Source organism: Saccoglossus kowalevskii, chromosome 6, assembly GCF_978046115.1.
Source record: "Saccoglossus kowalevskii chromosome 6, keSacKowa6.1, whole genome shotgun sequence".
NCBI classification, from domain to species: Eukaryota; Metazoa; Hemichordata; class Enteropneusta; family Harrimaniidae; genus Saccoglossus; species Saccoglossus kowalevskii.
Genome location: NC_140646.1, coordinates 2201144 through 2218048, shown reverse-complemented (window position 1 = coordinate 2218048; position 16905 = coordinate 2201144). Strand labels below are relative to the sequence as shown.

General features: G+C 39.6%; 1 protein-coding gene and 1 non-coding gene across 4 annotated transcripts in view; both read right to left on the bottom strand.

The window, feature by feature from the left end:
• The window catches only part of LOC102804979 (serine/threonine-protein phosphatase 4 regulatory subunit 1-like), a 132458-nt gene that overhangs the window by 59231 nt on the left and 56322 nt on the right, over positions 1–16905 (bottom strand). For all 3 annotated transcript variants that reach the window (XM_085499946.1, XM_085499947.1, XM_085499948.1), the window contains exons 4-6: positions 5697–5803; positions 4004–4146; positions 3498–3644 (exon numbers count right to left, since the gene is read on the bottom strand). In XM_085499946.1, the coding sequence (XP_085356072.1) occupies positions 3498–3644; positions 4004–4146; positions 5697–5803 (397 nt within the window). The remainder of the gene's footprint in view (positions 1–3497; positions 3645–4003; positions 4147–5696; positions 5804–16905) is intronic.
• Positions 3123–3223, bottom strand: Mir71 (microRNA mir-71). The gene has a single exon (NR_037533.1). It is a non-coding gene; the product is annotated as a microRNA mir-71 (primary transcript).

Sequence of the window (16905 nt, the reverse complement as noted above, 5' to 3'; positions counted from 1 at the left end):
TTTTTCGTCAAACTGAAAAAATGGCCACGTCACTCTTGTGTACTCCCCATACTCGCACACATTTGATGTTTTTAGTCGCTGTATCTGCTCAACATCCATCATGATATAATAAATCATTATATACTAAAATTCGCAAATTTGCAGACCTTCCAATGAAATATTACCATTTTTTTTGGCGGCAGAATACAATATTGCAATATGCAAATTAGGCTACTCACCCTCGTCAAATATTTGTTAAGAAACTTTAAAGACTAAGTTATAAATTAATTAATGCAATAATTGACTAATTATTAATATGCATGGAATTGCACCAAAATCTAATCAGCACATCTAATCATTATATATTAGCTGTGTGCAAAATTTTATTTGAATTGAAATTGTAGATCTTGAGTTATCAGTGAAACAAATTTTAAGTCACAGGTTTCTGTTTTTGTCCAAAATGACTAAAAATTTCCATGCTATATTATCAGCTATAGCTACAGCAAAATCACTGAAATGGCTAACAGTACCCAAAAGCCTAAATAGAGGAGACTAACACAAACACAGGTACAACAATAGATTACCGTAAAAACTCAATCAATTCGGCCATGTAAAAATAAATATTTTTGGGGGTGGGCCAATTGACTGAATAAATACAGAAAATACGTTTCCGAAGTGGTCGATTTGTTTGAATAATTTTTCAACGTTTTAAAACTGGGTTCGAAGTGTGTATCACCGGCAACTGAATAAATATATCGTGAGAGTAAAGGTGTAGTACTAGTCTGAGACTTGACCCAATTTTAAAACAAACTACAAGCGCGTTCAAGAAATCTGACGCAACCAGGCCACCTGCTGTTTTGTTGCCGTGGAGACGACAGTTTTATGTCACGCTCCCGTAAATGTAAACAAACATGGTAACGTGAAAAACTCACTGGAATAGAGTAGAATAGAATTATGCTTTATTGCTAATTGCTGTACTATTTTTTTGAAATTATCTACAATTAAACTATACATACAATACATTAATATAAACTACAATAAATAACACTGAAAAACATAATACGAGACGACACACTGATATTTTGTTACGGTATCTCTTTTTGGAGGATGTGGTGGCGGGGCGGGGCGGGTGGTGTTGTCCGGTACATAGAAGCAGGTACAGCTGGGACCTCGGCAGTTGCCTTAGTAAAAAATGAATCGATTCGAGACATGGCTAGCGAGTGACAAAATAAGTACTGTGGGAAAACTAAAAGTAAGTGTCTTTCCCCAGAGAAATCGCCACTTTTATAGCATGAATCTCTGACCAGCCACAACATTATCACATATTCTTTTGAAATTAAAGGATGTACATCAGTCAGTACTCAGTCTGACGTACAATGTTGAAATGAGAGGCCCAGGATTCACACCTCACGTCGTCTCGTCTGCCACTTTACCGTAACCACGCACAGCTACTGAAACCGCTATGAGAGCGCAGTCTTCACTTCACGGTCATGTTTTTTTTACCCACAGTTAAAACAAAACAAAAAATCCACCTGACTTTTAAACGAACAATGTTGCAAGAGGAAGTTTAGAACATAACTGGGACGACTGTGTCTAAACAATCCAGCCGGTGATTTTATTTGGGTCAACCAAACAAAAAGAAGATATTTTGACAAGCTGCGTGACTGTGTAAACAAAACCATGTCCAATAAAAATGACGCTTTCACGCTACACATTGGCGACTTTGTATCGACTTACTGGAAATGCCGAAGACGATACAATTTTCAAGTCGGCATTAATTAATTTTTTACCCCGTTAACATTAATAATCTACTTGACTTTTAAACAAACAACTCTGCAGGACAATGTTTCGAACATTACTGAAACGACTGTCCTGAAACAATCCAGCAGATAATTTTATTTGGGTCAACCGAAAAAAAGAAGATATTTTGACGTGCTGCATAAACAAAACTACGTCCAATAATAATGACGCTTTCACGTAACACTTGCTTGAAATTCCAAAGACGAGAGTCAAGTGTCTGCCTGAATTTTGTTGTCCCTAAACCATGGAGCTTTGTTTCGTCAGTGATTGCTAGCAATGACTTAAAGTATTTGTTCGTTGTCGATATTTTTGGCGTCGTGATGAGAATTTTCTTAGCGATTATTTACAACTGATGTACTGGGTAATTTGTAATGACAATCAACAGAGTATATTTCACCATGGACGTACTAGAGATTTCACACGTCTTTTGTACAACCACGGTTGACACCATGACTGCACATCTGGCGGATATCCCGATTGCTTATACCATGGATGTAAATGCTTATACATGTACATTGTATTTACGTGATAGATGTGTGAAAATATACCTTTGTTGAGAGAGTGACGTAAAAATCAGGCGGTGTCATCACCGGGCGAACTAATTGAATACAAACAATAGACTAACTGGACAGATGGCCGAACTAAACGAATACATTTTAAAATTAACCATGACGCAAAAAATAGGTGGCCGAACTATTTGAGTGGCCGAATTGATTGAGCTTTTACGGTATAAATTTATAGGTTATAGGTAGTTTGCGTTGTTCAATTTTCAACTTCTGCAAACTATCGTAATTTGTTTGATCACTCATTCTCCATCAACTGTTGAATTGCCAAGCTAGAACTTGGCAAGCACACAAAATATAGTTATCAACAAGTGTTTATTTGGTCGAGTGTAGTGTTTACAAATAAATTGTTCAGGCCATACAGTAATAACATTTTACTGTAGGATCATTCAGACCACACAATCCATGTATGATAAATATAAACATTTTATTTCCTGCTGATTTAGTCACAATTTTGGTTTCTGTTTGACCAGAGGTTCGTAATTTTGAATTATTTAAAACTTGAATAAGTTGACATATGCAATGACAAACTGAATACATGTTGTATTTTGTTGCACAAAAATCACTTCTGTATGACACATAAAAATCAAATCACACACATATAAAGTAAATGTTAACAAAAACATGCAAGACATGAACATAAACTACCAGTAGTAGCTTTTGAACACATCTGATATTTGAAAACAGGTTACAAAAAGACTCGTGTTGACAGCTGATGAAGCATTTTAAGCCAGGCTTCTGAGCAGATGGGAAGGATGCCAATACATTGCACCGCTGTGAAGATTTTGGCAAGGTGCTATGGAGAGAGACCAAAGTAGCGAGATGTTTACCATACACTATCTCACTACCTGTGTCTTTCACAAAACACCCACCAGTAATGCAATCCTTCTGAACACAGCAGCAAACATTTCATCCAACTGGGCTGCAGATGAGAGGGCATATGCCAAGGTCACTTTATTATGACTGTTTCATTCATTTATACAAGAAGCTTGGGAACAGTATAGATTGGGGCAAGACTTGTTAGGGTCAGTTGTGATCAACCCTTAATAGTAATACATTGCATGCACACCATTTACAGCTAAACAAATACACACAAACATCACAATAAACCATGCATATATCCTCATAATTAATGAAATGTAAATCAATACTTACTGCCACAGCTTCTGTTCTGTAATCATCTGAACTTTCAGATCCAGTGAGTTGAATTATTACAGGACACACATAATCTTCCACATCTTGCTTGTCAATAAGTTCTTGTTCAAGTAGTACCAAGACTGCTGCCTGACTTGTCTTCCGAACCTGTAGCCAAAGCAAATACTTAAGAGCAAATTTGTCAGGCACCTCAAAAGTTAATTTGTACAAAGTATATATAATGCCAGAAATGACAGTAGTTTCCTTAAAATGCAAAATGTCAACATCCTTCCAATATTCATACATGCATCCATTTCCCCACCCACCCACTTATCCCCACCCACCCACCCACTTATCCCCACTGCCCAGTTATCCCCACCCACCCACCCAGTTATCCCCACCCACCCACCCAGTTATCCCCACCCACCCACCCAGTTATCCCCACCCACCCAGTTATCCCCACCCACCCAGTTATCCCCACCCACCCAGTTATCCCCACCCACCCAGACCCAACCTAATAGCCTTACCTGAACATTAATGTCTGTGAGATACCTAGTAATCATTGGAATAACACATCTTGAAACTGTATCTGGAAAATTGTCCTGGTGATCTTGACAAAACATGGCAATATGAGGTATCTGTTCCATCAGTTCAGCTCTTACTGTCATCTCTGTATACAATTCAGATAAAAAAAAACTAAATATTGTGAAGATGCAGTAAAAGTAATAAGTTTCTAACACATCGATTTATTTATATATCAAGTGTTTTTATTTTCGATGCTACTCCAAATGTGGAAAAAAAAACAGAATTGCAATTTTTAAAAGATGTTGAGTAACAAAAGCTGATTCTATTACACTTGATCCAGTATAAAGACGATAGACACTTCAAACTAAGAACTCGTTGCACTTTGAGGTACTTGTAAAGCCTCAGTTTGCAGCTTTGTAATATTTTGTTTTCTAATAAACTAAGAAAGCTGTTCTGTTTTTCATGAATCAATCTGCATTGGTTTGTCAATACATACTGAAAGATTCAGTCTGCATTCACAAGTGCTCTCATACTCCATGAAATCAAATATAACACTGCCCTTAATTGACACATTTTTCACTACTGTCCTGCGGCTACTGACCCAAAATGTTGCTGATCTAAATGAATATTTTACTCGCTAGCACTCGTACTGCCAAGTGTTTGCCTGAGTTTAATTTCTGGGCTCAGAAGAAACAAGTTAATGTATATGATGGATCTTGTTTCAATTAGGGAAATGTAATTCATCCCCAAGGTAAGGTAATATTACAAAAATTAAACTGTCATGGACATGTGTTGTTAGACGCATAATCTAAGTGCTAAATGTGAATGAAAACTCTTGATTCTGTTATGCAATCCAATTAAAGATGCAAATACTGGTCATGTGATGAAGTATATTGTTCTGAATTAATTAGTAATGTATTATCAGTTACTGAAAAAATAAATCAAAGAAAGCTTAGAAAGAACTCCTGTGTGCTGAGAGTATTGGAGACATTAAACATTAATTTTGAAAACAAGGGCATTGATCACGTGATCATCCCGAAGCAATCCGAAGTTGCACAAAGCAGCCCGAAGGCGACTAATCCATGTTAATCACTTGTAAACAAGTTAGATTTATCTGATAAATCTGAAGTAGTAAGCAAATAACGGCTACGCAGATAAGATCAAAAGACGTTCTTCCTCGGGTTTGTAGTTCCATGGTCAAAACTAATAAGGTCTGAGCATAGTCTTAGAGCATCTATGTACAAAATTTCATTGTAATGTGATGATTAGTACTTTAAACATCAGTGGAAAAGCCGAAAATTGCAAATTAGGCGATTAGTAAGGACAGATTTTTACCCAAAACAAATCAGGTCTGCACATAGAGCATAATATCTCTGCAATAGGAACCTATGGTAAAATCACTACAATACTGCCATAATGGCCACTATCCACTAAAATACAAATAATTTTCTTGAAAATTGAGCTAGGTGACCCCCCCCCCCCAACTTTTTGTAAGATTACCTCTAGATACACGTTATTTATGAAAGTACATTTCATATAACCCAAATTGATTTTCAATACAGCTAATGTAAATCCTTGATTTCGTTCACAGAATGCAATAATGTTACAAAGCTTTTTAGCATATTGAGACCACACAAATTTTACTCCACATATATAGGCAGTGTTAATGTGTTAACAACTAGCGAAAGTACATACCAACATCATCTGACATGTGACCCATTGCCTTGATTACAGTTTCTCGTTCTTCTGGGTTGTCTGTGACATAACGGAAGGTATCTAGTAAGCCCCTCGCAACTGCTTGCCTGTAAAGATATCATAAAATCTATGCAGAAATATTCTAAGAGCTGAATTAACAATTGTAAAACTACTCCCATCAAGTGATACCATTGCAGTGTCTTGTGACCCCTCATCGATTGCTATCAGTAATTTCGCCCTGGATTAGAGTCTGGGTGTCAATTCAGGATAAAGAATTGTTGGCCATTGCGGGTTAACCTTTTCACCACCAGACTGTCTCACCCGAATTTGTCTGCACTTTTTCTTATATTTCTGGAGCCAACAGAAAACATTCGAGTCAATTTTTAGTTTTGTTCCAATCTTCTTAAGGGAAGTGCAGGTTATAAACAGGAATTTGTGACGAAAAAAAGGAACTGGTAGTATACATTTTTTAATTGCTAACTTTCAATGACTCGACAGACAAGGCAGATGTGAAAAATCACCGCAGCAAGCTACTGCAGTATATACAGTTTGTTTTCCTCATGTTTTTAAATGAAGACATCCTCAGAATAATTAATGTTTTGAAATTAGTGTTCGCCATTGTTCGTGAACTTGAGACAAATCTTTAGGTCAAATTTAAGGTAGCGAGAAGGGTTTTGTGACGTTTTTAAATAAAACATTCTCTGTCTGTGGTCTCGTTCAGAACAGTAATTTAGGTTATATATATCAAAAGACTAAGTATAGAGGTGCAAATTCGCACAAACTGGACAGTCATTGTTTACATAATTATCACGTGACATCAAAAATGGCGAACCTTATAAAAATGACTAAGTCCGCAATTGCGTGAGCACACTGCGGAATTTCCTGGTGAAATTTACGTCATAGATTGTCCGTAATCAAGTCCATTGAAATGCGTCTCCGATAATCAAAAGACCTATTATTCCGATTTCTATGCAGGTTTGTTTTTTTGTCCCCAAATTATTTCATACTTGGCACCTTTAACAGACTATTATTCTGTGACAAAGCATTTTCTTTAAAAACCCAGACATATTTCGCACCATCATTATCTTTTGAACGATAACTGCGAGTTTGAATGTCCTAGTCCGAACGCACTTGATTTGGCGGCGGTCCCAATGAGTCGTACTCGATCAAAACTTCAACATATTAACCACTGATATCATAGAACTCATAGTGTCAGATAATGAATAATTTCAAGCTCGAGCGTGAAAAATGAAGAAAACTGCTGGCATTCGAGTCCGTACTCCAGGAACGTTCAGGTTGTCCATTGTTATGCAAACGAACAACGAGGGATAATCCTCTGACAAACATTACTGTCCCACTGTACACGCTGACAGTTTACAAACAAGCTAATCATTCAAGTGTCTCTGAGAAGACAACTAATGAAACTGTTTTCATGGTGAAACAAAATGGCCGATGTTTGAAAAAAAATTGCTGTGTCAGAGTGCGACACTGAGTGGCAGATTTTTCTTTGCCTCGTCTGTCAACGCTTTCTTTCTTTTCTTCGCCATTGCGTTAGAAAAAAATTGGATTAGTAAAATAGAATATTGACTTGGAAAATAAAACGATTTAAAAGAAAGTTGTGCAAAGTTACAGTACTCCTTTCGCACAACCTCCCGCCCGCTTCCGCTTTCCAATCACCTTTTTCTCTCGCCTTTGCGACCGCTTGTTGAACTCGACCGGACAATTTCCGCTTTATTTTTGACCGCGCAAACCGCGAAATATCACCGCCCACCTGCTCGCTCGCGCGCGCGCATTTAAAATTCGAACTAACATAATAATTTCCGAGGTTCACATTGTCTTATAATTGTCTTTCTGGTTTTTATAGATGTTGAACAGCTGACAAAAGTTCAAATACTTTTTGTTTTAACTATCTATAATTATATGCACGCAACCTGACCCTTGACCTCGATTTGGCTTGGACTGAATATTTTATTTTAAACAATATTCTGACGTGAAATACAAAATGTATTTCAACACAAGTACGACATGGTTCTTTCCTAATTGTTGAGTCTTCGCAATGTGTTTTGTATAATTATTGTTGTTTTCCCCTGATGCTGAAGGACCGTAAAGCTAAATGGCAGTTACATGCATGGGCTGAGTGAAAGAAAATATTTCTAAGCCTAAAATAAAACCTAATATTACACCTCATGTGTATTTGTTAATTTTACACATGTTTGTCATGACAGTATGTTTGTAAATATCTAGAAAAATCTCGTCTTTCGTTGATAATTTCGATTGTTTGGAATGTCGATCCCTGTTGGTTTCTCCATACTGAGTTCAGGTAGGGCGTCGATCAACACTGTGACAATCAGCCGAGAGAAGACAAACATTGACCGTAATTCATGGGGATCATGTCCGTAATTTGTGGGCTGAAACCCCAAAGAAATAAACAAGTATTATTATTTTAATATATATTTTATTTTACATGGCAAAACTAAACCATGCCCAAAACAGAGCTCGAGTTGTTCGCGGTGAAACAACCGCTTTGAAGACGATGCAACTTCAACTAGCCATTTTTTACCTTGAAATAAAAAAAATAAAAATTCGAAGAGCATCAGGGAAAATATTAATAATCATCCTTATCAATCGCTTGCTTTATTTTATTCGAATCCATGAAATTCACGATTTTTTTTTACATTTGTTGGCAACTTCCGCGCTAAAAAAAATGAAAATGTGGGTGTGGTTATCTTGCGAAGTCCTGTTGATAATACGGACAAATATGGTTCTGTGACCCAGGTCGTGCTCCGATCAGGTGACTCTCAGCCAATCAATGATGTTGTAACAAAGCATATTTGACGCTAATTGAAGGGTCGTCGTACCATCCAATCTCCGCCGTCGATTCACATAGTTTTTTTTATGCTGTGACAGGCTTCAAAATTATTCGCTGAAAAACATATATTTTGACAAACTGATGGAATTTGACCTTAGTTCAAAAATAAAATACTAGGCTAAGATACATTAGAGTTCACGCGAATCAGTTTTCTCTGCAAGTTGTGAAATAAAGCCTTGAAGGACTTCCGTGTGAATCCTGAGTTTCGAATTGTTCATCGACTGGCCACCAAATAGTTATGGCTATAACTAAATTTGACACGTTTTTTTCTTTTAAGCCCAATAAATTATTCATATATGTCAAGCTCTGTTCGATTTTTTCAGGGCATTTGGCCGTTTTTAGTCGAAAATATTTTTTTGTGGGAACACTTTTACGGTACGTATACGGTATAGACCGAACTCATTCAATGATCGTGACTTAATTTTAAAAATTGAATGTCAAATTTTGGATGTGGATTCGGTATCGATATTTTTGGAATTAATCACTAACATTTCCTCGTTTCTCTGCTCTGTCAAAAGGAGTTACCTAGGCTTTTTTCACGTAACTGTCTCATTAAAATAAAAAAAAAAATATTACAACTAAAACAAGCACCCAAAACACATAACAAGAGGTCCCAGTTCAGTTGCTTTCACGATACAAGTGTAATACAACTATTAGTCTAAGATTTGAAGTGTCGTTCAGAATGTAATAGTTAATACTAGTTGTATGTTCACACTTTACTATCAAAACCACCATTTCGACCACCCATGTGCCAGTGATCAGTGTTTGGGCGAGCGGTCAATGTTTTCAATGAGCGGAACAAAAAACTCGATTAAAATGCGGTCGGTTTCCGGTCGGACAAGACCGCGTGGTCGGAAATGAGTACTGTATGACCATGTTTCTGCGACGAAGTCTCAACTGACAATAATGCTGACAATAGACGTTAGATAAACACGCATTGTTTGCAACTTTTAAAACTAGCGCCGAAGGCGCATATTAGTTGTTATGTTTATATAAGAGATTGCATACTTACCTTTGGTTAATGAAATTTTAATTTCATAAACAAATGGGATAATTGCCAATTATCATATAATACTGGTTAAATAAAATCGAAATAACAGTGGATAGCTCCCGTAGGGGGCGTCCTTCCCCTGTCATCTGATTTGCATACTTCCAGATCTTTTTTACCACGATATTGATTCGTAGCTATTTATCTGGGGTGGTTTTGGGTGGGAAGGCAAGTATGCAATCTCTTATATAAACATAAAAACTAATATGCGCCTTCGGCGCTAGTTTTAAAAGTTTATTACAGAGTATTGCATACTAACCCCTTTGGTTAATGAAATTTTAATTTCATAAACAAATGGGACAGATTACCAGAGAATATCTCTTGGCAGATAAATACTACCCCACCTGATTATGGAATTGAAAAAATTCCATCCCCCTAACTGTATAACTCCCGCTAACTGAATAATTCTTGCAGTTGCGGGAAGTTACATGCCCTATTGTTTCGTTACAACTTGGCCTGTCACTAGGTAGCCTAACGAGTGTAGGCCCTGTGACTCGGCCGCTAGGTCTTTCAGGTAATAAGAGAGAAAAGTGTTGCTAGTTTTCCAGGACCCGGCTGCTAGCACCTGGGCTAAAGAAGCTCCGCTAGCAAATGCCAGTGTATTACCTATGCCTCTTAAGTCATGCATCTTGGCAGTGACTTTGCCTGCCTCTGTGCTCAAATACTTATCACTATAAGCGTGGTAAACTGTCTCTTTTACCCATCTCGCTAACGTGAATTTCGACGCCGCTGAGCTTTGTTTACCTTTTTGGTAACTAACGAACATCGACCTTTGACCCCTTCTGACCCCAGAAGTACGTTTCTTATAATAAGCTAGCGCACGTAACCGGACAAAGAATTCTGTCTTGTTTTTCATTGGAAATATTGCTCAGTGCCAGGATAACGATCGGAGTCGCCGTCTCGTGCAGTTTCTGATTTTTTCCTCTGAATTTTACTGATGTCATTAAAATCGCTTTATCGGGATAAAACACCGTAAAATTGTCTTCAAATGACAGAGCGTGTATTTTGCTAACTCGCCTCCCTGAAGCGAGTGCTAGTAGAAAAACAGTCTTTTTCGTCCAGTCCTGTAGTGACGCCAATTCCTTCGGTTCGTATGGGAATTGTCGTAGCGCTTCAAGGACTACTGACAAGCTCCATGCAGGTGCTTTGTACCTCTCAATGGGGCCCGCCTGTGTAATAAAGCCCTTAAACAGATCGGAGATTGTCGGGTCATCCGAAATGTTTTTGCCTAGGCTTAGTTTGAGTACAGAGTTGATCGCCGATTTATAGTTTTCTACTGTCCCCGGTTTCAACTTTTTTTCGTTGACCAAATAAGAAAAAAACTCCGCTACTTGGGGCAAAGAGGGATAGAGTGAATGTATATCCCCTGCAAGACACCAATTACGAAATTTTTCCCAGTGGTATTGATACAATCCATTTGAGGAATCCCTAAGCCCGGCCGTCGTTGTTTGCGACACTTGGCTTGAAAACCCTTGCGCAATTCTAAATTGCTGGATAGTTTCCACACGTGAAGTTGGTACAGCTCCGGGTTGGTTGGTGTATAACTGCCGGGTTGTGTCAACGCGATTTCTTGTGGCAGGCTTCTCGGATGGTCCGTTAGCAGAGACAGCAGTAACGGAAACCAAGTCTGAGACGGCCAGTTCGGTGCCACTAGAATCATGTGCGAGTTCTCCGATTGTTCCAGTTTTTGTAACGTTCGGTGGATCAATGGAAATGGTGGGAATGCGTAACTGAACATTCCGCCCCACTCCATCTGAAGTGCCTCCCACGTCAGTGACTGTTTGTCCGGATAATGCGTCACAAAAACGGGACGTTTTTTGTTTTCCGGTGTTGCAAACAGATCTACCTGGGGTTCCCCCCACATGTCGAACACTAGGTTTACTGCCGTCTGTGACAGCTCCCATTCTGTGTCGTCGTAGGGTTTCCCCCGGGATAGCGAGTCCGCTACACCGTTTTGGACTCCCGGTATATGTTTGCACATCAGCTCGACTTTGTTTTGTGCACACCACTTTAGCACTGCTACAGCATGGTCGTTTAACGACTGATTTTGTTCCCCCTTCCTTGTTGAGGTAAGCTACTACAGTCTGATTGTCGGATCTTATTAACACGGCCCGGTTTTTTACCGCTTTTTTGAAGGATTGCAGGGAGAACTGCACCGCTAGCATTTCCAGTCGGTTTATGTGAAATTTCCTTTGTTTTTCGTTCCACTGACCATGTGCAATCCCGTCCATGCAGTGCCCTCCCCAGCCCGTCATGGATGCGTCCGTCACCAACGTTACTGTCGGTTTCGCCTTGTCCATGGGAATCCCCGCCGTGAGGTTCTTGAGGTTGCCCCACCACGGAAGTGATTCCAGAAAGGCCGGTGTGAACAGTATCGGTTTTTCGTATTTTATCCAGTCCTTTGATAGTTGCATTTTTAACTGTGCGTCTAACACTAGGCGTTGGATCGGTCTGGACTGTAGCGCCGCTCTCGGTACTAAGCCCCTCATCGAAGTTAACATCCCCACTAGTCGCATTACCTGGCGTAGTGTGGCTTGTTTTTGTTTTAGAAATGATTGTATCATGTTTTGTACATTGTCGATTCTGTGCTGGGCTGGTCGGATCATGCCTTTCTCCGCATCCAGTTCCATGCCCAGAAAGACTATTTTCTGCGTCGGTATTAATTCTGATTTTTCCATATTTATCAGAAAACCTAGCTTTAGCAGTAGACTGACAGTCCGCTCGGTTGATTGACAAATCAGGTTCCGATTTTGACTTTTTATCAGCCAGTCGTCTAAGTAGGGGTTGACGTCTGCTGCGTTCTTGTGCAGTAACGCCACCACTGTGCGTAGAACTTTTGTAAACAGAAGTGGGGCTGACGTCAGGCCGAAAGGTAGAACGGTGTACTGATACGTTACACCGTTCACCACGAATCGTAACAAGCGCCTGCTTTCTGTGTGTATTGGTATGTGCAGGTAAGCGTCTGTCAAGTCGAGGGACGTCATCCAGTCCCCTTTTTGAATTGACGCTCTCACTAGTGCCGGAGTTAACATTTTGAACGTTTCTTTCTTCACAAATTTGTTCAACTCCTTTAAATCCAGCACCAGCCTGTACCCACCGTTGGATTTTTTGACGGGAAATAACCTCGAGATGAAAGAATTTTTCGGGTTTTGTACCCGCTGAATTACCTTTTTTTTGAGTAGTATTTCCACGCTTTCTTTCAGTATTGTTGACTGAGTAGAGCCCGGTGTCCCCGAAATACATGTTCTTTTTTTGCATTTCGGTTCTTTTATCAACAGTATTCGATACCTGTGCGTTATTATCGATATCACATACGGATCATTTATCGTTTCTTTCCACCGGGGAATACATTTCTGCAGACGCAGTGCCACCGGCGTCGAGGGACTCACCAACCCTTGGTCGCTTGTGGCGGTATACATTGACATCGCCGATTTCTCCATTTCCCCCTGGAGTGAATGCGGCGTTATATCCCCGTTTAACGTCCTTCCCCCCCCTTTTTTTCCAACCTGGAGGGGAGTAGGGACTCTGCCTTACGGGTTTCTGTTTTTTCACCGGTCGATGCGTCATTCTCCCTAGGTCCACGCATTCGGCCGGTTGTTTGTTTATACGATCGCCCACCGACCTGAGGTGCGGCCGACCGTGTTTTTGTTGTGCACGATTGAGTTCCCGCCATCCTGGGCACTGAACAAAATCGCTTAATGCACGATGTTTTGTACGACTTGGTTCCCGCCGACCTGGGCACTGAACCGAATCGTTTAATGCAAGTGGTATATGTGTAAGGGGATCTGTGGTTTGATTTGTTTGACAAAAATACTCTGAGACTTTAAAGGCGCCTTCGATCATCACACGGTTAACTTTTGCCGCTGCTTTCTCATTCAACTTAGAATTCACAGCGCTGAGCTTTCAGTCGAATAATTTGGTCCCTCTGAAATCGATCGTCGCCAATTCGTTCTTGATTTCAGCGTTGGCGGCTGTCTTTAGCATAGCGGACCAAACTGCTGCACGGCGAGAGTGTTGAATAGTCGCTCGTAACTGGAGATGACTCTGTATTATGTCAGCGTCGACGACGTTAGTCGCGACCAACAGCGGCTCTAATGTGCTAAACAGTTCATCCTTGGTGATGTTGCCTGTTTTGAATTTCGCTAACTGAATTTGTGTAGTAGTAGTGAAAAATTCTCTATGGCTTAATGCAAGAGAAGTGTCCCAAACGTTGTTTTCCAATCTACATAGCGTTGACTGGGACAAGCAATACGGGATGTAAACTTGTGGTTTGCCGAGTGGATGTTTCGTTATACTTCCTTCGGCGACCATTTCCCGGACGCATGGCTCCAGTTCAGGTGGTTGTACGCCGAGAGGTCGTTCGTGCAGGCTGGCTTCGGTACCGACCGGTGTTTTCCACTCATCAGCGGGCGGTATAACTTTTTGGTAGCGTCTGCTCCAATCGTCCCGGTTAGTCCCCAAGAAGTCGTCCTTGGTGGCTGTAGCGGTTTTCTCGGTAACGTCACGATCCCATTTGCCTCCTCCGATCACGCGTTGTGTTATAGCAGCGCCCTGTGTCAGTCGGGGAGACCATGGTAGCATTGCTGAAGTCGCAAAAGTGTCCTTTTTCGGCAGTGTAGACAAACCGATCGAGAAACGTGGGGCGTCCGCCATCGGTGGAATCGGTAGAGGTAAGATTTTCTTCACCATAACCGCACCTTTCGTGATAGCATCGGAGCGGATTTTGAATTCGGGGTCCTCCTTGTCGGTACCACTCGCTGTTGTGGTTTTCGACGAGCCGGCCTCCCCCGCGTTACTTGTAGCATCTTCATTAGAAAAAAATCACGCCTGCCTCAGCCAGTGCGTCTTCAACATTTTCTCGCACCACTGTTGTGTAGGATTTTTTCTTTTCCGCCTGGAGAGCGCTGACACTCCATGCTTTTGGTGGTACCTCTTCGTCTACTGGGTTTTCCAAAACTTTAATTTTTCTGGTCAGTAGATCCACCTTGTTCTGTAAATGAGCTATAACACTTTGCTCATTGTCAGTCTCCTTTGGACGTTTTTGGTTGGGTTCGTCTGCCAATAGTTCGTCCTCAGCGTTGGTAGGTACCGATGAAACCGAAGACTCCTCCAAATGACGTTTTTTGGATTTCTTCTTTCCTGATTTTCCCGTTGACTTGCGTAGGCGGGAATCCCAGTTCCAAGTTTCTATCGGCCAGGCGAAGCAAACACCGCAGTTGATGTGCCCATTACATTTTCTGCCACATGGAATGCAAATACGGTGATCATCGTAAGTGAGCATCGATATATGGCACTCTTCACACTTTCGTCCGAAAGTGTTTGAATCCGAAGTGCTGGGATGAACGGTGTTCAACTCTCCGGTATCCATATTTTCCGCCATCTTGAAACTGAAGGCGGGCTTTTGAGTTTCGTTACTAAAACTACAATTTTTTACTCAAGGTGACTAAGTACGAAGTTCTTGATGTCCACAAGAGCTTCCTGACACACTAATAGTTCGGTGGCTGTGTTGATGGGTGGTAACAATGTATTTCCACCGCAAAAACAATGATATTTTGGCAAGCCCAAATTTCACCCGTGAATCAATCTCGTGGTTAAAAATGGAAGTATGCAAATCAGATGACAGGGGAAGGACGCCCCCTACGGGAGCTATCCACTGTTATTTCGATTTTATTTAACCAGTATTATATGATAATTGGCAATTATCCCATTTGTTTATGAAATTAAAATTTCATTAACCAAAGGGGTTAGTATGCAATACTCTGTAATAAACTGGAAGCTTATCACCCGTTATATCAGAATCGTCAACAACAGAGTATACAGATAAGATGTTATCATTTAAACCCTTTCAAAGATAAACATTATGCAAACATCCACGAAACGCCAGTTGTAGTCTTTTCTGCTAGTGTTTTAAAACACTAATTTGAGCAACGTTATTTCGCAATTTTGATCTTTTGTAAACCTGGGGTGATGTATCAAGGTCTAAAGTAACCGTTTTATCAATTTTTGAAAAATCAAGAAAAAAGTGAAAATTTCCCTTCTTGCTACCTTAAGATGTAATTCATCATTGGTAAATGGTAAAGAGCTGGCAGAACCCTAAACAGGACAACAACATTTTCAAAATTTGTACCAGAAGCCAGGCTTCTATTATGACGACAAAATTCAACAAAATTGGGTGTGGCTTCTATAAGAAATGCGGCTTCTAATGCACATTTTACAGTACATCTTATGAGCCCTAGTCTTCATCTATCAAAAAAATTAAGCCATTATGATCTACTGACACTTGACATGCATTTATACGTTTCAGGTATACACCTCCAGTGAACTTTCAGAATTAGGATATGGCACACATATTTATTTTTTTGAACCAAAAGGAACGTTTTTTGACTATAAATGCCCCAAAATACCCTATTAATTTATACGAGTCATCCAATTATAAAAAAAGTAACTGACTAACATTCTAAGTTTACAGAAATCTGTTCATGCATGTCCAATATTTGGCAGAAAACAGATGAACAAACACGTGATCACTGATTGGCTTTCTCCACGACTTTGATGCATTACCATGAGAACTCACTCCCATGCGCAGACTGATGCAAGGTCTGCAATTTCTGCCCCTCATAAAAAATTTTAAATGTTAATTTTTGCTCACTACATGACATGTTTGGGAGCATACTACTTGTTTTGAAACAGGAATAATAAAAAAATATTGTTTTATGAAACTATTTGTGAAACACGTTTTACAACCAGTACAAATGTTCACAAAAAATAAGCACATTTTATTATATTGTTTACATACCATTATAATTAGAATCTGTGAGAAACATTTATCTTTGTTGTTGAATGGTTTCAGTCATATGCAAACAAAATTCATTCACTAAAATTATTCCATACATAGGTAATTATTCAAGGAGTCTTCAAATAAGACGACCCCTCCAGTTTAAGACATAGCAAAGAAAAACATAGATCACAAGTGAAAGCATGTCCAAATTATCACATTTTAAACAAACAAGATGGCTGTCAGTCAGCCATATTTGATCAAATTGCAAATTGAATTGACATGTACATGTATTCATTTATGATATGCTAAATATCAATGAAAATGATGCATGGGTGACAGATATAGTAATATGGCCAAAAATAAAAACAGCCGTTATTCGGCCATCTTTGATCTGATTATGAAACAAAGTGACATGTATGATGTATGTACCAAATACAAATGAAAATGGTACATAAATCTTGGAAATATAGTAGTAAGGCAAAAATGTCCAAAAAACAAAGTTTTCAAAAAACAA